At 43.5% G+C, this 22802-nt stretch overlaps 1 protein-coding gene across 1 annotated transcript in view; it reads right to left on the bottom strand.

Annotated features, from left to right (window-relative positions):
• Positions 1–22802, bottom strand: part of LOC138764599 (zinc finger protein 850-like) — a 139233-nt gene that overhangs the window by 25644 nt on the left and 90787 nt on the right. Inside the window, 1 exon segment of the mRNA XM_069940720.1 lies at positions 4822–5371. Coding sequence (XP_069796821.1) covers positions 4822–5371 — 550 coding nt within the window.

The raw sequence follows: 22802 nt of genomic DNA, 5'->3' as shown, positions 1-22802 counted from the left end.
CAAATGTAAATCCCAATCTACTGGTGATGGGTATACTCGTAGCAGGGCATCCCCTAGAGTAGTAAGTAATCCATCTCTCTCCCTCTACCCCGCAGCAGTGACCCTGATATCAGTAGACAATGTTCCTAATCCCAACAATTCCTCAGGGGTTAAAAATACATTACCCCCTCCTTGTTCCCAGACATGCAGGAGCCAGGCTGCCAGAGTTTCTCCTGCCTTTTGCCTAAATCGATCTCCAATGCCAGCCAGCTCTTTTACAGAGAAATCACACATCATTGACGGCTTCCGACCCCTGTTCCCACTTTGGCCCACAGGGCCCTCCACCCAGTCTAGGGGAGGAGGCCGAGGCCATCCCATAGAGGGAGTAGGCCATAGAGCATAAGCAGGGGTTTAGGTATTTTCCCCTGGATCCACTTGGGAGACCGGGGTATCTATCTCTTCCATCTCTACCCTTACATAATCCCCCCCTTCCGTCTGTTTGGGAAGTCTGCTGCCTTATGGGGTGGGCGTGAACAGCAGGTGGTGGAGAGGATAGTATGTTAGGCACATGCTGAGGAGTATCTGCATCATTACCATTGTCATTCCAGATATTCCCATCCCAATCCTCAATTACATCAGGATCATCACCATTCCTTATCATGGCATGAATACGATATGGATCAGGTTCTACTCCTTGCCTTTCCTTATCTGCACAGAGCTGCTGCCGGTGTTTAATATTACGGCAGATTGTTTGGACATGCTTATCTTCCCATTCTTCGGCTCTGTCCTGACTGGTGCGAACAATTTCGCTCATTATGGAACAGCGTTGTCGCATGGCTTCTAGCTCCTCCTCTAATTGCTTTCTCTTGCGCTGAGATTCTACTTCTCTTTGAACTGACTGTACTTCACGCTGAACGGAGTGGCGTAAGGCTGTGGCCAGCAACCAAAAGCCATCCATCAGCGTCCCCTTTTTATCAGGAAATTTTCTCTCTCGAAGGAGAGTGGCAACCCGCTCTCCAAGAGGTGCGCTTGATGGGTCTAACTTCTCATCCCAACTAATGGGTGGTCCCAACAAAGACAGGGTATTGGCCAACATGCCAAACCCATCGTCTTTGGAAGTCCATCCTGGAATCAAGAACTGCTCAGGGCTCACCTCCTTTCGGCGAAACATCTTGAGACCAATCCTGCTCGCAGCGCCAATTGTCTTGGGTAAACTTATACCTCTCATTTTGTTCGTTTTAGATTGATCTCAGTGTTTGAGCTACCGAAAGAAAATAGACATGCACACCGAGAGCACTTCAGTTTATACAAATGTTTATTACAAATTCAAAAGCTGATTTCTCACTACAATATGCAAGCCCTTCCAAACTATACTTATCAACGCTTGGAATGGTCCCAACTGCCGAAGCGAGGCAACGACTGCACACTTGTAGTAGGTTGTCAGGGCGCCGGTAGCAGCTTCTCCACCTCCCCTGACAGGGACGTGGGCTGGACTCCAGAAGTTCTTCTTCTTGCTGAGAGATGTTGCCACCTCTTGGAGAGTCTCTCACTTCAGCAGCGGGACCATGGCTTATATTACCCAAAAACTGCTTACCCAAGCGTACAATGGTTTATTTTGCATCAAGGCGAGGCCTCTGACAGTCTGTGACCAAAACAAGCAAGAAGATTAAATGTTCTCGGTACACAGATGTCCTTTCTTCAGATAATAGCATCTCTGGCCCCTCGGTGGAATTTAGCTTATGTCTGCTGATTCTAAAACACAAGCAGGTTCTCAGCCTTGCAATACCAAGAGCAGCAAATTAAAAAAAACAGGTTAGAGTCTTCCATTACAGCCCCATCAGGGTTTTCCAGATGGTAGCTTCCACAGATTTCCATTTCTCTACATCCAAGAGAAACATCAGACAGATAGCACTTCCAGCCATCCACTGCTCTGGAACCTTCCATCAATTTCAACCAGCTCTTCCTGGCTTGCACTGTTCAACTGCTTTTCAGTGTCACACGCTCACAAGCAGAGAGGGCTTCTCTCCCTCCCTCTCTCTCCAATTGGCTTCCAGAAAGCCCCATGTGACTCACTTGCAAATTCCCCCACCTTCTTCAGTAAACAACTGGAGTTCTTTCTTCTGCTCAACTGTTGTTAGATAAACAAAACCCAGGAGTGACCTTCCTGTAAGCACCCTGCAGAAACTTGTAACTATCCTGGCTCTTGTTCCAAACAATGGTCATTCATTTTATGACACCAGTTCAATTAACACCTACTTGTGAAAGCTGCAAAACATTCTCCAGAGATCTTCAATATTTCTTCAGTCTTTCAAATAAGATCTGTTTTAAAATGTGTGTACCTACGAAAATCCCCAAATATTATAATCATTACAGAGCTCATGAGGTTTGAGCGTGGCAACTTAAAACTGAGCAACTATCAAGAACAATTAATGCTATTAGGAAAAATTATGAGATTACCAAAATCAAAAGGATATAAATGGGGAATTTTAAAATTTTTTATAAAAATTTATGTACATCAGAGGGTGATTTAGAAATGGATCAAATTGATTCTTTCTTATCCAGATTGGATTTGCCATTATTGAATAAGTTCGATGTGAAAGATTTAGATGCTTCATTCACTGATTTAGAGCTGAAAGAAGCCTTGAAATCGATGCCTTATGGGAAGTCTCCTGGAGAGGATGGATTTTTATAAAGAATTTAATGATTTGTTATTTCCGTTATATAAGGATGTATTGAAACGAGCAACTGAAACTGGTATAGTTCCAGAATCTTTTTCAAGAGCATTGATTACTGTTATACCTAAAAAAAGATAGAGAACCTTTAAAAGTGGCTTCATATCATTATTAAATGGCGACTTCAAAAATGTGGCTAAAGTATTAGCTCATAGATTAGCAAATTATTTGTCAAAATTGGTAGATATAGATCAAGTAGGTTTTGTTAGAGGTAGATATTCAGCATATAATATAGTTAAATTAATTTCATTAATTAATGCTGCAAAACAGCAACTTAATCAACCAATGATAGTATCCCTGGATGCTGAAAAAGCATCTTGGTGCTATGAGTTAGGTAGTTTACAGTTTACTTTGTTTTCAGAATTATTATGAGCAGCACAATTGAAGTTTATTAATAGGTTATTTAATATTGAACAACCCCCAAGATGGGCAAAAATAGAGATAGATCAGATTACCATATAACCATTTACAGAGCGGAAACAGGCCTCGTTGGCCTTTCAAGTCCGCACCAGTTCACTAGAACTCCACTAGCTCAAACCTCCCGCTCGCTGAGTTGAAATGGAGAGAAATGGAAAATAAAGCATTCTTGTTGCAGGGTCTGTACTGTGGGCTAAGTAAGCACAGTAGTATACATTCGCATCAATAAAGGTGATTTAAAAGCAGAACATTTCAATAAAACTTCAGAAAGTGATTATTCCCTTATTGTGCTTGAAAAATTGTTGCATGGCACATGAATGACATGTTATTTACCTCATATTAGGCCACTGATACACCTTGGAGATTCGAGCATTAATAATAATAATTTTGACAATGCTTTTGAAAAATATTATCAGAAAGAAAAACAAAAAACAGAAAGGGCCAACAAAATTACAAGTTCCTTAGCACTTACTGCTAAATATGCTCTATCAAGCTCGAGGAGGTCAGCAAGACGGTTTAAAAGGAACCCTCTTTCTGAGGCATCCATTGATCGCCATGGTGCTACAAATTTAAATGCATCTTTTGCTGCCTTCACTGCTTTATCTACGTCAGCCTTATCTCCTTGTGGATAAAGTTGAAAAAGGTTTTATTTCAGATATGCATAGGTTGTTACAGGACAAAATGGTGAAAGTAGATATGAATAAGGTTAAAGAGAAATGGGAAGATGATTTAGATATTGATTTGACAAGGGAGGAATGGTCAAAAATGTGTCTGGACAGTGTTAGTATGTATAATTATACATATGGTTAATTATAATTTTTTGAATAAATTATATTTAACTCCTGAGAAATTGAAGAGATATGGATTTAGTTTAACAGATTTGTGTTTTAAATGAGGAGAGCAAAAAGGTACTTTTATACATTCAGTTTGGTTATGTAAGAAAGTTAAATATTTTTGGGAGGTAGTTATAAAGTTTTGTTTAAGATTTGTTCAAGATTGATTTGCAATTGGACCCACCGATGTGTTTAGACAAATGATTAAACCGTATTCAGCTTTTTGAAGATTAGGGTTAGCAATATTGTGAAAATGTATAGCTGTTACATGGAAAAATGATGTACAATTGAGTTTGCAAAGATGGCATAATGAACTGCAGTCATGTTTGTATTTAAAGCATATGTCTATAGAATTTAAGTAAATGTTGTAGAGTTGGCACACCAAACAGAAAATATTTAATACCATTTTATAAGGCTCCGAGTCAGAAGGGTGGGTTGAGGGTTTCTTTTATTTTTAAAAAGTTTAGTAAGGGGGAGGGGTTGTAGTTTAGTTTTTTTTCTTTCTTGTAGTTTTTTTGTACTTTTTATATTTGTTTGTTACTTTGTATTTTGCTAATTATTAAATAAAATTTTCAAAAAAAGAATATTCCAACATTTCATTTTAAATACTGCACATGGCTGCATCGAAATATTACAGAAGCCTTCTTGGCTTTAGATGCAGAAGATTACAAATAATTACAACAGATCCAGAATATCGAATTCTCACCCACTTAGGAGGCTATTAAAATCAGTGAGCATCAGCTGCAGAATCCGAATTCCCGCTACCGTCTGTTGTTTCAGCAACTGAAACATTTCCTGATTTCATACACAAAGTACTTAATGCTGATGCCTCCAGAGATTGGATGAGTGAGTCAGAGGAGGTGAACGGCTGCTTCCCGGTGTGGACACGCTGGTGCCTCAGCAGGTTGAAGGAAGCTCTGAATCCCTTGCCGCAGTGCGAGCAGGTGAAGGGCCTCTCCCCAGTGTGGATCTGTCGGTGGATCAGCAGTTGAGTGGACTGGGTGAAGCCCTTACCGCAGTGGCAACAGGTGAAAGGCTTCTCACCAGTGTGGACCCGCTGGTGCCTCAGCAGGCCGGAGGAGGTAATGAAGCCCTTGCCGCAGTGGGAGCAGGTGAAGGGCCTCTCGCCGGTGTGGATCCGCTGGTGGATCAGCAGGTCACTGGATTGTTTGAAGTGTTTGCAACAGTTGGAGCAGGTGAAGTGCCTCTCTCTGGTGTGGACCCACTGATGCTTCAGCAGGACACTGGATCGTTTGAAGCCCTTGCCGCACTCGGAACAGGTGAAGGTCCTCTCCCTGGTGTGGACCCACTAGTGCCTCAGCAGAATGGAGGAGTCGATGAAGCATTTGCCACAGTGGGAGCAGGTGAGGGGCCTCTCCCCAGTGTGGACCCGCTGGTGCAGAAGCAGGTCACCGGATCGATGGAAGCTTTTGGTGCAGTCGGAGCAGTGAAACAGGTCCATGGTGGACGGGGGCGACTCCTTCCCCAGACACCCTCAAGGCCCCCCTTTCACCGCCCGGCCGACGCTCCGGCCCTCCGGGTGGGACTGGAGAACCGGGGAAGGGGGTGGGTGGCGACCGCCGTCCCGGGACGGTCGCGGACCCTTCACTTCACCGGCATCGTTCGCCCGTCCACGAAGCCGCCATCGTCCTAGCCCGGCATGCGCTGCGGGGAAACCGCACATGCGCGATGCAAGGGCGCCGAGCGAAGGGGCGAATGCTGACGCGCGGTGCAGCATGGGAGTCGGGAGGTCGCCATTGAAGCCGGATCGCAGACTCTGTCTGATGGGCGAAAAGCAGAGAATTTTAAAAAGTGAAATTAGAACCTGAAATTATAACAGATCTTCCTGGAAAAAAAACATGGTTCCCTGAGGGTTAATGTCATGTCAGCAGAATGAGGAATATTTACGATGCAATAAAGGAACGTCCAACCAACGTTTCGGCCCTGAGTCTGAGGAAGGAGCGAGATCACAGGCAAGAGGTAATAAATAGATACAGGTGGAGTGAGAAGAGAGAGGGCAGAGAGTTGAGAAATTATAGGAGAAGGAAGGGAAGTGTGTGGGGAGATGAGAAAAGGAGACAGGAGGATAGGAAAATGCAGAGTCCAGAGGAGGGGGTGAATGGAAATTGGAGAACTCCAATTTGGTGTCTACTTGGAGAGCAGTGAGACAGAATAGAATGTGTTTCTCCAATTAATCCCACTACCCCACTCTCTGACCACAGCCCCGTATCAGTCTTCACACAGATTCCACATCCCCGCTTTCTGCCCACAGCCCCGTGTCAGTCCCCACACAGTTCCCACACCATCCCACTGTCCTGCACTCACCCCACACTGATCACTACATACAAATAAAAAGTTTACAGGTATACTGCTGTATCCCATATGCCTTTGCTAAGTATATAATATGGTGACACCGTGAGCAGGAAAGGGCTTTGGCAAATACTAGAGCTCCTCGGATGCCCCCCAAAGTTCCTCAACATGGTTATCCAACTGCACGAAAACCAACAAGCTCGGGTCAGATACAGCAATGAGCTCTCTGAACCCTTCTCCATTAACAATGGCGTGAAGCAAGGCTGCGTTATCGCACCAACCCTCTTTTCAATCTTCTTCAGCATGATGCTGAAACAAGCCATGAAAGACCTCAACAATGAAGACGCTGTTTACATCCGGTACCACACGGCTGGCAGTCTCTTCAATCTGAGGTGCCTGCAAGCTCACACCAAGACACAAGAGCAACTTGTCCGTGAACTACTCTTTGCAGACGATGCCGCTTTAGTTGCCCATTCAGAGCCAGCTCTTCAGCGCTTGACGTCCTGTTTTGCGGAAACTGCCAAAATGTTTGGCCTGGAAGTCAGCCTGAAGAAAACTGAGGTCCTCCATCAGCCAGTTCCCCACCATGACTACCAGCCCCCCCACATCTCCATCGGGCACACAAAACTCAAAACGGCCAACCAGTTTACCTATCTCGGCTGCACCATTTCATCGGAAGCAAGGATCGACAATGAGATAGACAACAGACTCGCCAAGGCAAATAGTGCCTTTGGAAGACTACACAAAAGAGTCTGGAAAAACAACCAACTGAAAAACCTCACAAAAATTAGCGTATACAGAGCCGTTGTCATACCCACACTCCTGTTCAGCTCTGAATCATGGGTCCTCTACTGGCATCACCTACAGCTCCTAGAACGCTTCCACCAGCATTGTCTCCGCTCCATCCTCCACATTCATTGGAGCGACTTCATCCCTAACATCGAAGTACTCGAAATGGCAGAGGCCGACAGCATCGAATCTACACTGCTGAAGATCCAACTGCACTGGGTAGGTCATGTCTCCAGAATGGAGGACCATCGCCTTCCCAAGATCGTGTTATATGGCGAGATCTCCACTGGCCACCGTGACAGAGGTGCACCAAAGGACTGCCTAAAGAAATCTCTTGGTGCCTGCCACATTGACCACCGCCAGTGGGCTGATATCGCCTCAAACCGTGCATCTTGGCGCCTCAGTTTGGCAGGCAGCAACCTCCTTTGAAGAAGACCGCAGAGCCCACCTCACTGACAAAAGACAAAGGAGGAAAAACCCAACACCCAACCCCAACCAACCAATTTTCCCTTGCAACCGCTGCAACCGTGTCTGCCTGTCCCGCATCGGACTTGTCAGCCACAATCGAGCCTGCAGCAGACGTGGACATTACCCCTCCATAAATCTTCGTCCGTGAAGCCAAGTCAAAGAAGAATTTGGTGTTTGTACAACATTGCAGAAACGCCCAATTTCACAGAATGTATCGTACATGGGTTACCAATGTTCCCGGACGGGGTCCATCAGGTGTACGGGGGCACCAGCGATAACACAGAGCGAGTGATGAGAGAGACTTTTCAAAGAGAGGAGGCAAACTTCTTCATAGTGGTCATCCCTGGAAGAGACTTCACAGTTGAGCAGCTGAATGAACATCTGCAGATGCCGGGATCCAGTGCGAAATGCAATGAAACTCTGCAGGTCACGCAGCGTCCATCAGATGTCAAGGGTGATCAACATTCTGGTCCTTGGTCCTTCTTCAGGTCCGACCAAAAAACAGGCTGGCGCCCGAATAAAGATGTGGCAGGACTTGTTACCTGGGCAACGCCGTGACAGCACCAGCGATCGGGACCGGGGATTGAGTTCCATACTGCCTATGTCTGCGTGGATTTTCCCGGGGGCTCTGGTTTCCTCCCACCTTCCTAAACGTACTGGGGTGGGGTGTGGGGAGGGGTGGTGTAGGTTCATTGGGTGGCACAGACCAGGACAGCCAGGCTTGGAAATTGCTTCTTCCATCAGGCTGTGAGATTGAACAGAATCCTGCAACTGAGGAAATCATCTCAAAATATTCAGATATATTTATTGTAACTTATATGTTTACATGTATATGTGATTATTATATGCAATTATTATATGCTATGCATTGTGTGTTCAGAGAAATGCTATTTTGTCTGGTTAAAATGTCGAGTCAGATTAATTTAATTTAAAAAAATTAGACATACAACACTCGAACAGGCCAATTCCCCAAGCCGTCCAATTTACACCCAATTAACCTACAACCCTCGGCACGTTTCGAACAGTGGGAGGAAACCGGAGCCCCCAGGGAAACCCCACGCAGATACGGGGAGAATGTACAAACTCCTTACAGACATCACAGGATTCGAACTCCTGACCCGCTCGCTGGTGCTGTAAAGGTGTTACGCTAACCACGCTGCCCTGCTTTGACCTATCCTGTCACGCATCTCCAAGTACTCCATCACCTCATCCTTGACAACCGACTCCAACATCTTCCCAACCACTGGCATCAGGCTAACCGGCCCATAATTTCCTTTCTACTGCCTCCCTCCCGTCTTAAATATTTGCAATATTCCGGTCCTCTGAGATCATACCAGAATCTATTGATTCCTGACACATCATTACCAATGCCTCTACAATCTCGACCACTACAGACAGGGCAATCCATCTGGTCCAGGAGACTTCTCGACCCTCACACCATTCAGCTTTCTGAGCATCTTCTCCCTTGGAATAGTCACTGCACTCACTTCCCTTCCATGAATCCCTTCAACATCTAGTAACTACAGGTGTCTTCCACAGTGAAGACTGATTTAAAATACTAATTAAGTTCCTCTGCCGACTCCTTGTTGCCAATTATTATTTCACCGGCGTCATTTTCTCGTGGTCCTAATATCAATAATAACCTTTCCTTTACTCTTTCTCTACTTGCAGGAGCTTTTTCTATCCTTTTTGATATGATTTACTATCCTACTTTCATTCTTCATCTTATCAGTTTCTTGGTTGCATTTTGCAAGTTTAAAAATATTCCCAGTAATTTTGGCTTCATTGTATGTTTCCAGTCAGCCACAGTTGTGATATTTTTGCATGTCAATATTTCCTCTTCTTTAGTCAGTGTTTATCCTGCACCTTCCCCATTTCTCACAGAAACTCTATCTATCCATCGCTGCTCTGCTGTCTTCCTTACTCATTCCTCTTTCCAATCTGCTTTGGCCACTTCCTCTCTCATGCCACTGTAATTCCCTTTACTCCACTTGTATATAGAAATATTTTTGGGTGATAAATTGGGAAAGGTTAGAGTAGGTTACAAACACACATTTTAACACAGATCTTATTTGAAAATACAGGAGACCATGTCCACAGTGAGAACAGAAACGTTGAAGAATGCCTATGGAGACTTCACAAGTAGGTGTTAATTGGACTGATGTTGTGGAATAAAGGGACTATTGCCTTTAAAGCAACCTTTTTGTAGGAGCTTTGAAGAGTTCTCAGGTGAGGTTACTTATGTGTTTTGTTAACCTAAAAGCAACAGATGAAGGAAAATGCTGGCTCATATTGTTTGCTGGAGAAGGTCATGTGGTCTTGTAAGCAGAGCGAGTCTAACAGGCTTTCTCAGTGTGTGTGTGTGTGTGTGTGTGTGTGTGTGTGTGTGTGTGTGTGTGTGAGAGAGAGAGAGAGAGAGAGAGAGAGAGAGAGAGAGAGCATGGGGTTTCAGCCAGCAAGAGCAGCTGGAACTGAAACAGAAGCTCCAGTGTGGAAGATGGCCGAGTCACAGCCCTTGTGGTTCATGCAAGAGGAGAGGACTGGCTGTCTAATGTTTCACTTGGAATAAGTGAAACAGAAAGGAACTCTGTGAAGACCTGAAAGAAAGAGATTATTATCTGAAAAACCCTGAGGGGCAAGTTTCATCAGTAAGACACTGAGGTGACTGAGGGAAGTCATCAGTTGTGGATGTTCTGGAACAACACAGCTCTCTCTGAAAATCTACAAGAATCTTCCATTTACCTTTCGAACACCAAAGCCTGGTGAACTTTAAACATGCTAATTTCTGTGCACAGTATAAGAATTGCCTGCAACCAGTGAACCAAAGAACTTTTCTGAACCTATACACATTAAACACATGTACGCTTAGAATTAGAGGGGGATTTGGTTCGGTTAAGTAAGTTAATAGAGATAAGTTAAAGTTTGATTCTATTTTCATGTTTAAAGATAATTAAAAGCACTTTTGTTTAAGTAATCATTTGTATTGGTGAATATCCATTGCTCTTGGGTTTTGAGGTCCTCTGGCCTCAACATTTTATGTTAAGATGGAGGAAATATGAGTTAGTGGAAGCTGAAAGAAGGAGGAAATTGAAAAAGACTGACAGTTACATTTAATTCAAGCTAATTTAAAGGTTGAGTGGAAAAATAGCAGCAATGGATGTTGATAAGTTTTTCTCAGAACCATCACCTGCAGAGCTGAAGAGCAAGAGAAAAGAGGAACTGATGGTTATTTCTAACGCATTAAATTTAAGCATTGGATGAGGAAAATACAAATACAGAGGATTATAGTGAAATATTATACAGATGAGGGAAAATTTGTTGAGGAAGATTTTCCATAGGATAGATCTTGTGAATTGCAATTGGAATTGGAGAAATTGAGGGTGGAAGAAGAAAGAGAAAAACGGAGGATGGTAGAGGAAAGAGAGAAATGCAATTTTGAGTTGCAGAGACAACAATATGAGGCAGTGGAAGCTGAAAAGGAAAGAGAAGAGGCTGAAAAAGAAGGAAGAAATATGAGTTAGAGCAGGGGTGTCAAACTCAAATTCACAGAGGGCCAAAATTAAAAAACTTGGACTAAGTCGTGGGCCAAACTAAATATTTATTGAAAATTTTCAACAACATCTGCATGTTTTCTCTTCTTTCTCTATAGCCTTTAAGCTCCTTTTAAATGTATTTTTTTTCACAAGCCAACAAGTCAAAAAAAAAAACAACTTGCTTCAATGACAAACAGGTTTGTCTTTTAAAATGATGAACATATAGTCTGCCTCCCACCTGTCTTGAAAGGTCCTGTTTTCTGTCTTTCGTTTGGCCATTTTTCATAAGGTGTTTATTACATGTGAGTTCGGCGACAGGTCGCAGATGCTAATGAAAGTAAAGAGAGGAGGTGGGGGCGATTAGCGGGCTGACGCCAATGCATTTCCAAAGCATTCTGGGATTTGTAGTATTAGCTCGGGATGGTGTAATACTGGATCTCCTGTTAGGGAACGAGCTAGATCAGGTAGCGGACATTAATGTTGGAGAACCAATTGGGTCTAGTGACCATAATTCTGTTAGTTTTGGGGTAGTTTTAAGGAAGAGCAAGGAGAGGCCTAAAGTTGAGGTTCTGGATTGGAAAAGAGCACATTTCGTAGGAATAAGAAGGGATTTGGGGAGTATTGAGTGGGACAGGATATTTTCAGGTAAGGATGTTAATGAAAAATGGAGGATATTCAAAAAAGAAATTTTGAGGGTACAGAGTAGTTATGTCCCAGTCTGGATCAAAGGAAAGGCTGGAAGTCATAGGGAGGCTTGGTTTTCGAGGAATATTGGAAATTTGGTTAGGAGAAAAAGGGAGGTGTACAAGAGGTATAAAGAGCAGGGAGCTGAGAAGTTGAAGGAGGACTACAAGGAGTGTAGAAGGAATCTTAAGAAAGAAATTAGAAAGGCCAAAAAAAGGCATGAAGAGGCTTTGGCTGACAGAGTAGAAATAAATCCAAAGGGTTTCTATAAGTACATTAAAAGTAAAAGATTAGTGAGAGATAAAATTGGACCCCTTGTAGATAGCGAGGGTAGGCTGAGTGAGAAGTCTGAGGAAATGGGGGAAATTTTGAATGATTTCTTTGCCTCGGTATTCACTAGGAAAAAAAATGTTGAACCAGTTGAAGTAAAGAAAAATAGTGGGGAGGTCATGAAGCATATAAGGATAACCGAGGAGGTAGTGATGGCAGTGTTAAAAAAGATAAAGGTGGATAAATCTCCCGGACCGGACAAAATATTCCCTAGGACACTCAGGGAGGCTAGTGGACAGTTAGTGGGGCCATTAACAGAGATATTTAGGATGTCACTGGCCATGGGGGTGGTACCAAAGGATTGGAGGGTGGCGCATGTGGTTCTTCTGTTTAAGAAAGGGTCCAAATGCCAACCTGGGAATTATAGGCCTGTAAGTCTGACGTCTGTGGTGGGCAAGTTGATGGAAAGTGTTCTGAGGGATGCTATTTACAAATTTTTGGAGGTACAGGGATTGATAGGGAGTAATCAGCATGGTTTTGTCAGGGGTAGATCATGCTTGACAAACCATAACCATATAACCACTTACAGCACAGAACAGGCCAGTTTGGCCCTACTAGTCCATGCCGTAGCAAATCCCCACCCTCCTAGTCCCACTGACCAGCACCCGGTCCATACTCCTCTAGTCCCCTCCCATCCATGTAACGATCCAGTCTTTCCTTAAATCTAACCAATGATCCCGCCTCGACCACGTCTGCCAGAAGCTCATTCCACATCCCCACCACCCTCTGCGTAAAGAAATTTCCCCTCATGTTCCCCTTATAATTTTCTCCCTTCAATCTTAAACCATGTCCTCTAGTTTGAATCTCCCCCTTTCTTAATTGAAAAAGCCTATCCACATTTACTCTGTCTGTCCCTTTTAAAATCTTAAACACCTCTATCAAGTCCCCTCTCAATCTTCTATGCTCCAGAGAAAAAAGCCCCAGTCTGCACAATCTTTCCCTGTAACTCAGACCCTGAAGTCCTGTCAACATTCTCGTGAACCTTCTCTGCACTCTCTCTATTTTGTTTATATCTTTCCTATAATTTGGTGACCAAATTTGGCCTCACCAATGCCTTGTACAATTTCATCATAACCTCCCTACTCTTGAATTCAATACTCCGATTTATGAAGGCCAACATTCCAAATGCCTTCTTCACCACACCATCTACCTGAGTATCAGCCTTGAGGGTACTATTTACCATAACTCCTAAATCCCTTTGTTGCTCTGCACTCCCCAATTGTCTACCATTCAATGTATATGACCTATTTAAATTTGCCTTTCCAAAATGCAGCACCTCACATTTATCTGTATTAAATTCCATCAGCCATTTCTCAGCCCACACCTCCAGCCTTCCTAAATCACCTTTTAATCTACGGTAATCTACCTCACTGTCCACCACACCACCAATCTTTGTGTCATCCGCAAACTTGCTTATCCAATTTTCTACCCCTATATCCAGATCATTAATATATATAACAAATAATAGTGGACCCAGGACCGAACCCTGAGGAACTCCACTAGTCACCGGCCTCCAATTGGACAAACAATTTTCTACCACTACTCTCTGACACCTTCCATCCAACCACTGCTGAATCAATTTCACTACCTCCTTATTTATACCTAATGCTTCCACCTTTTTTCCTAACCTCCTGTGGGGAACTTTGTCAAAAGCTTTACTAAAGTCCAAATAGACAACATCCACAGCTTTCCCTTCATCAACCTTTTTTGTAACCCCCTCGAAGAACTCAATCAGGTTTGTCAAGCATGATCTACCCCTGACAAAACCATGCTGATTACTCCCTATCAATCTCTGTACCTCCAAAAATTTGTAAATAGCATCCCTCAGAACACTTTCCATCAACTTGCCCACCACAGACGTCAGACTTACAGGCCTATAATTCCCAGGTTTGCATTTGGACCCTTTCTTAAACAGAGGAACCACATGCGCCACCCTTCAATCCTTTGGTACCATCCCCGTGGCCAGTGACATCCTAAATATCTCTGTTAATGGCCCCACTAACTGTCCACTAGCCTCCCTGAGTGTCCTAGGGAATATTTTGTCCGGTCCGGGAGATTTATCCACCTTTATCTTTTTTAACACAGCTATTACTACCTCCTCGGTTATCCTTATATACTTCATGACCTCCCCACTATTTTTCTTTACTTCAACTGGTTCAACATTTTTTTTCCTAGTGAATACCGAGGCAAAGAAATCATTCAAAATTTACCCCATTTCCTCAGACTTCTCACTCAGCCTACCCTCGCTATCTACAAGGGGTCCAATTTTATCTCTCACTAATCTTTTACTTTTAATGTACTTATAGAAACCCTTTGGATTTATTTCTACTCTGTCAGCCAAAGCCTCTTCATGCCTTTTTTTGGCCTTTCTAATTTCTTTCTTAAGATTCCTTCTACACTCCTTGTAGTCCTCCTTCAACTTCTCAGCTCCCTGCTCTTTATACCTCTTGTGCACCTCCCTTTTTCTCCTAACCAAATTTCCAATATTCCTCGAAAACCAAGCCTCCCTATGACTTCCAGCCTTTCCTTTGATCCAGACTGGGACATAACTACTCCGTACCCTCAAAATTTCTTTTTTGAATATCCTCCATTTTTCATTAACATCCTTACCTGAAAATATCCTGTCCCACTCAATACTCCCCAAATCCCTTCTTATTCCTACGAAATGTGCTCTTTTCCAATTCAGAACCTCAACTTTAGGCCTCTCCTTGCTCTTCCTTAAAACTACCCCAAAACTAACAGAATTATGGTCACTAGACCCAATTGGTTCTCCAACATTAATGTCCGCTACCTGATCTAGCTCGTTCCCTAACAGGAGATCCAGTATTACACCATTCCGAGTCGGTTCTTCTACTAACTGATTTAGAAAACAATCCTGAACACATTTAACGAACTCCAGCCCATCCAGCCCTCTAACCGTATGGGTATCCCAATCAATATGTGGGAAGTTAAAATCTCCCATGATCATTACCTTATGATTTTTACACATATACGTTATCTCCCTACAGATTTGTTCCTCTAATTCCCTTGGCCCATTTGGTGGTCTGTAATACACCCCTATTAGCACCCTCTTGCCTCCTCCACCCCTCAATTCCACCCAAACAACCTCACTGGTCGATCCCTCCATACCATCCTGCCACCTCACAGCAGTAATGTCCTCCCTAACAAGCAGAGCATCTCCTCCTTTTTTATCCCCTGATCTATCACATCTAAAACAAATGTATCCCGGAACATTAAGTTGCCAGTCCTGCCCCTCCTGTAGCCAGGTCTCACTAATTGCCACAATATCATGACCCAAAGTATCTATCCATGCTCTCAGCTCATCTACCTTGTTCACTATGCTTCTTGCATTAAATTATATGCATCTCAGAGAATGACCCTCACATATATTCTCTTTTTTACCTTCTATCCTAATCTCCATCCTACCTTTCTTATCTTTTTTATTCCTAGCTAGGTGGCCATACTCCCTGGACACTGCTCTCACCCTCTGTTCCCCACCCCCCTTCCAAACTAGTTTAAACCTACCCCCACAGCTGTAGCAATTCTACTTGCCAGCCCATTGGTCCCCCTCCAGTTCAAGTGGAGTCCGTCCCTCTTGTACAGGTCCAACCTTCCCCAGAAGAGATCCCAATGATCCAGAAATCTTATCCCTTGCCCCCTGCACCATCTCTTTAGCCACACATTCATCCTCCACATCCTCCTATTTCTACCCTCACTAGCTCGTGGCATGGGCAGCAATCCAGAGATTACTACCTTGGAGGTCCTGTTTTTTAACTTCCTACCTAATTCTACATAATCCTGTTTCAGGACCTCATCCCCACTTCTAACTAAGTCATTGGTCCCCACATGGACCACGACTTCTGGCTGTTCTCCTTCCCCTTGCAGAATGCTATGTACTCGATCAGAGATATCCCTGACCCTGGCACCAGGGAGGCAACATACCAACCTGGATCCCCGATCTCGTCCCACAAACCTTCTATCTGTCCCTCTGACTAATGAGTCCCCAACTACAAGAATCCTATTCTTATCCTTCTTTCCCTTCTGAACCTCAGGGGCAGCCCCTGTGCCAGATACCTGACCCCCACGACTTGTCCCTGATAGGCTGTTCCCCCCAACAGTATCCAAAGCCGAATACATGTTGCTGAGGGGCACTTCCACAGGGGTACTCTGCACTGGCGCTCTCCCTCCTTTCCTCACAGTCACCCAATTCCCTGACTTCTGCCTTCTAGGGGTGACTGTCTCCCTGTAACTCCTCTCTATCACTGCCTCTGCTTCCCTTATGATCCTCAGTTCATCCAACCTGATTGAGTTCTTCGAGGGGGTTACAAAAAAGGTTGATGAAGGGAAAGCTGTGGATGTTGTCTATTTGGACTTTAGTAAAGCTTTTGACAAAGTTCCCCACAGGAGGTTAGGAAAAAAGGTGGAGGCATTAGGTATAAATAAGGAGGTAGTGAAATTGATTCAGCAGTGGTTGGATGGAAGGTGTCAGAGAGTAGTGGTAGAAAATTGTTTGTCCAATTGGAAGCCGGTGACTAGTGGAGTTCCTCAGGGTTCGGTCCTGGGTCCACTATTATTTGTTATATATATTAACGATCTGGATGTAGGGGTAGAAAATTGGATAAGCCAGTTTGCGGATGACACAAAGATTGGTGGTGTTGTGGACAGTGAGGTAGATTACCGTAGATTAAAATGTGATTTAGGAAGGCTGGAGGTGTGGGCTGAGAAATGGCTGATGGAATTTAATACAGATGAGGTGCTGCATTTTGGAAAGGCAAATTTAAATAGGTGTGGTGAAGAAGGCATTTGGAATGTTGGCCTTCATAAATCGGAGTATTGAATTCAAGAGTAGGGAGGTTATGATGAAATTGTACAAGGCATTGGTGAGGCCAAATTTGGAGTACTGTGTACAGTTTTGGTCACCAAATTATAGGAAAGATATAAACAAAATAGAGAGAGTGCAGAGAAGGTTCACGAGAATGTTGACAGGACTTCAGGGTCTGAGTTACAGGGAAAGGTTGTTCAAACTGGGGCTTTTTTCTCTGGAACATAGAAGATTGAGAGGGGACTTGATAGAGGTGTTTAAGATTTTAAAAGGGACAGACAGAGTAAATGTGGATAGGCTTTTTCAATTAAGAAAGGGGGGATTCAAACTAGAGGACATGGTTTAAGATTGAAGGGGGAAAATTATAAGGGGAACATGAGGGGAAATTTCTTTACGCAGAGGATGGTGGGGATGTGGAATGAGCTTCCGGCAGACATGGTCGAGGCGGGATCATTGGTTAGATTTAAGGAAAGACTGGATCGTTACATGGATGGGAGGGGACTAGAGGAGTATGGACCGGGTGCTGGTCAGTGGGACTAGGAGGGTGGGGATTTGCTACGGCATGGACTAGTAGGGCCGAACTGGCCTGTTCTGTGCTGTAAGTGGTTATATGGTTATATGGCTATATGCGCTATACTGGTGCGGCGGCCAGCGGGCTAGCTCTAATACATATTTGATATGATCTCACGGGCCAAATTTGGCTCGAGGGCCTGAGTTTGACATGTGTGAGTTAGAGGAAGCTGAAAGACAGAATGAGGGAATTGAAAAAGACAGACAGTTTCAATTAGAGATGGAGAGAAGTAAGAGAATTGAGGCTGTAACTCCTGGGGAGAGGTTTTGGGCTAGTAGAGAGGTAAATCTAGTTCCTCCTATTGATGAGGGAGATATAGATACATATTTTCAGCTTTTTGAAAAGGTTGCTGAAGCTCAAGATGGCCAAAAGAAAAATGGCCTCTAAAGTGTATTGAAAGGAAAAGCACAAATTGCATCCTCTAGCTTGACTGCAGAGCAAGTGGAAAATTATGATACTGTTAAACAAGCAGTATTGAAAGCTTATGAGTTGGTTCCTGAAGCATATATTAAAAAAATTAGGAGTTTGGTGACAACATGGAATCAATCTTATATGGATATTGCTTTGAAAAAACCTGAATAGTTTAATTGTTGGTGCACCTCAAAAGGAATAAATAATGATTTTGACAGATTAAGAGAATTGATGTTAATTACAAGATAATATGGATAAGCCGGAATGGGAGAAATCTAAGTTTAAATGGGAAAATTGACTTGACTTTTGTTTTTCCTGAAGAATATTGGGTGGATATGTGTCATGACAGTGTTACTAAATTGATGAATGCGCGGTATGGAATGGTTAATTATAATTTTTTGCATCAGTTATATTTAACTCCTGAGAAATTGAAAAAAAATATGGTTTTAGTAATTCAGATTCCTGTTTTCGATGTGGTATGTGTGTGGGAACTTTTTTACATGCTGTTTGGTCCTGTATGTATGTGGAACCTTTTTGGAAAGAAGTCAAGTTAATTTTGGAAAAATTCTATAATTTTAAGTTACCATTAGATCCATCCATTTTTTTACTGGGTTATATGATTCCATTAAGGGGATTAGGATTGGATAAATTTCAAATTGCATTTGTATATCTAGCATTGTCCATAGCTTTAAAATGTGTAGCAACTACTTGGAAAGATAATGTGGTGATTATATAATACAATAGCATAATGAATTGAAAGCTTGTATTGTTATGGAAAAAATTACATATGTTTTGCATGATAATTACTTTTTTGTTAACAAGTGGCTACCATATTTGGAATATATGCATTTAGATGTATTTTAAACTAGTATTTTAAACAGCATCGAGTCCACGCTGCTGAAGATCCAGCTGCGCTGGATGGGTCACGTCTCCAGAATGGAGGACCATCGCCTTCCCAAGATAGTGTTATATGGCGAGCTCTCCACTGGCCACCGTGACAGAGGTGCACCAAAGAAAAGGTACAAGGACTGCCTAAAGAAATCTCTTGGTGCCTGCCACATTGACCACCGCCAGTGGGCTGATAACGCCTCAAACCGTGCATCTTGGCGCCTCACAGTTTGGCGGGCAGCAACCTCCTTTGAAGAAGACCGCAGAGCCCACCTCACTGACAAAAGGCAAAGGAGGAAAAACCCAACACCCAACCCCAACCAACCAATTTTCCCCTGCAACCGCTGCAATCGTGTCTGCCTGTCCCGCATCGGACTTGTCAGCCACAAACGAGCCTGCAGCTGACGTGGACTTTTTACCCCCTCCATAAATCTTCGTCCGCGAAGCCAAGCCAAAGAAGAAAAAAACTAGTATACTGTTAGTTTTTGTTCATATCTTTTTGGCTCTCCTTAAGAGAACTGGCTGATGGGAGGGGAAGGTGGGTGGGGATTTAATTTTAAAACATTTTTAAAATTATTTCTTTATTATTAATTTTTTTTATTTTGTGGTTTTTTATATATACTTATAAAAATGTTGTTATTGACTGTACTTTGATTATTCATGGTTTCTCAAATAAATAAAGTTTTTTTTAAAAAAAAAGAGAGAAGGTGAACTTCTTCAGAGTGGTCGTCCCTGGAAGAGACTTCACAGTAGAGCAGCTGAATGAACATCTGTAGATGCCGAGATCCAGTGTGAAACGCAACGTTGTTGGAGAAATTCGGCAGGCCATGCAGCATCCATCAGATGTCAAAGGTGATCAACATTCTGGGCCTTGGCCCTTCTTCAGGTCTGACCAAAAAGCAGGCTGGCACCTGAATAAAGAGGTGGCAGGACTTGTTATCAGGTTTGAATTCCATGCTGTCTATGTCTGCGTGGGTTTTCCCAGGGGCTCCAGTTTCCTCTCACCCTCCTAAAAGTACTGGGGGGGTGGGTGGTGTAGGTTCATTGGGCGGCACAGACCAGGACAGCCAGGCTTGGAAATAGCTTTTTCCAACAGGCTGTGAGATTGAACAGTATCCTGTAACTGAGGAAATCATTTCAAAATATTCAGATATATTTATTGTAACTTATATGCTTACACATATATGTGATTATTATATGCTGTGCAATGTGTGTTCTGAGAAATGCTCTTTTGTCAGGTGTACAGTCAGATGAGTTTAATTAAAAAAATTAGACATACAACACTGAAACAGGCCAATTCCCCAGGTCACCCATTTTAAACCCAATTAACCTACTACCCTCAGCAAGTTTCGAACAGTGGGAGGAAACCGGAGCCCCCAGGGAATCCCCACGCAGACATGGGGAGAATGTACAAACTCCTTACAGACAGCGTGGGATTCGAACCCCTGACCCAACCACTGGTGCTGTAAAGCTGTTGCATTAACCATGCTGCCCTATTTGTCCTATCCTGTCACGCATCTCCAAGTATTCCATCACCTCATCCTTGGCAACCGACTCCAACATCTTCCCAACCACTGGCATCAGGCTAACTGGCTCATAATTTCCTTTCTGCTGCCTCCCTCCCATCTTAAATAGTGGGGTGACATTTGCAATATTCTGGTCCTCAGATCATACCAGAATCTATTGATTCCTGACACATTATTACCAGTGCCTTTACCATCTCGACCGCTACCTCTTTCAGGACCAGACAGTGGAATTCATCTGGTCCAGGAGACTTCTCCACCCTCGCTCCATTCAGCTTTCTGAGCACCTTCTCCCTAACTGCACTCACTTCCCTTCCCTGAATCTCAGTCAGCCATAGTTGTGACATTTTTCCATGCGAATATTTCCTCTTTTTGGTCTGTGTTTATCCTGGTAACTGCAGGTGTCTTCCACAGCGAAGACTGATGTAAAATACTAATTTAGTTCCTCTGCTGACTCCTTGTTGCCCACTATATCAACAATCACCTCTCTTTTACTCTTTCTCTACTTGCAGAACTTTTTCTATCCTTTTTGATATTATTTACTATCCCACTTTCATACTTCATCTTATCAGTCTCTTAGTTACATTCTGCAAGTTTTTAAAAGTTTCCAGTCCTCGACCTTCCCAGTAATTTTGGCTTCCTTGTACGCCCTCTCTTTTGCTTTTATGTCGACTTTAACGTCCTCAGTCAGCCATAGTTGTGACATTTTTCCATGCGAATATTTCCTCTTTTTGGTCTGTGTTTATCCTGCCCCTTCCCCATTTCTCACAGAAACTCCATCCATCGCTGCTCTGCCATCTTCCCTACTTGTACCCCTTTCCAATCTACTTTGGCCACTTCCTCTCTCATGCCACTGTAATTCCCTTTACTCCACTGAAAAACCAACATATCTGACTTCAGTTCTTCCTTGTTAAAAATCTCAAATTGAACTCATTAACGCTGTGATCCTTTAAGCCAGTGGTTCTCAACCTTTTTCTTTTCACTCACAGATAACTTTAAGTAATCCCTCTGCCATCGGGTGCTCTGCGATTAGTAAGGGATTACTTAAGGTGGGATGTGAGTGGGAAGGGAAGGTTGAGAATCACTGCTCTAGACCCAGTTGTTACTGAAATATTTTGCTTCAGAAAAATTGTCATTGGCCCATTTCCTTTGGAGTTCTGAAATCATACACATAATGAGTCAATGAGGGAGAATTAAAACAGTGGTTTTCAAACTCTTTCTTCCCACCCACATACCACCTTAAGCAATCCCTTACTAATCCCAGAGCATCGATGGCATAGGGAATACTTAAAGTGGTAAGTGAGTGGAAATAAAAAAGTTGAGAACCCCTGCTCTCAGCTCTCTAATCACCTCGGGTGCAGCATACAATACTCAATCCATTACAGCCTTTTGGGCTCAATAACAAGCTGCTCTAAAAAGCCATCTCAAAGGTTTTCTACGATATCTTTCATAATCCAGTCCCAAGCTGGTTTTCCCCATCAACTTGCATGTTAAAATTCCTCATGACTGCCATAACATCGTGCTTCTGATATATAGGTCAGGTCACTCATCTGAGCACTACTGGTACCATGTAACCTAGTAACCCAGTGCTACCTGTCAGGTGGTCGGTGACTAAACCAGATCTCTCATCAGGCTAGACACGGTGCTGGATGAAAAGCAAGACTTGTCAAAGGGTGGATGAACACTCTTGTAGGGCCAATGCCCATCTAGCAAACACATGCCACGAAATGTGGAAAGGGCATCCCTAGTACGTTGAAGCTTGGTATGGCCATTCATTGCAACAGAACCTCCCCCCAGCCAGCTTGGATCTCACCATATTGCTGCATCCAGGAGGGGATGTTGAGAGTGTGGGTCTGGACCGTGTAACCCCATCTCACCTCAATCCATTCATGCTCCTTTCAGAGGACCCATCATCATCCTCTGGGATGGATTATCTAGAAGAAGAAGGGCCCTTCTGACACGCCTTTTCTATTTGTTGTTGTGTTTGTTGTCCATATCCAGGCTACAGTTTTGATATCTGGATGTAACTGCCAACAGGGTCTTTTTACACTTGCCATTTCTTAACCCAACCTACAAAAATTCTACATCTTCTGATCCGATGCCACATATTCCTAATGATTTAACGTTGTTCCATACCAAAAGCGCCCTGCTGCCCCCTCTGTTTACCTGCCTGACCTTTCAATAAATTGTGTATCCCTGGACATTCAGCTCCCAATGACATCCATCCTTTAGCCACAGCTCTGTAATGCCCACAACATTTTACTGGCCGAGGTGTAGCTATACTACCGGTCATCCATTTTATTTCTTATCCCGTGTGTATTTAAGTATAAAACCTCTAGCCCTTTATTTGTTACTTTTGACTGAGTCCGTTACATTGCCCGCTCCTGTAACAGCCCAACACGAGCCCCCACACCCGCCCCAACAGACTGACATGAGCCCCCACACCCGCCCCCCCAAATGGCCGACATGAGTGCCCACACCCACCCCCCCAACAGCCCAACACGATCCCCTA

Source organism: Narcine bancroftii, chromosome 5, assembly GCF_036971445.1.
Source record: "Narcine bancroftii isolate sNarBan1 chromosome 5, sNarBan1.hap1, whole genome shotgun sequence".
Lineage (NCBI taxonomy): Eukaryota > Metazoa > Chordata > Chondrichthyes > Torpediniformes > Narcinidae > Narcine > Narcine bancroftii.
The sequence above is the reverse complement of the archived record's forward strand: the minus strand, read 5'-3'. Positions and strand labels throughout refer to the sequence as shown.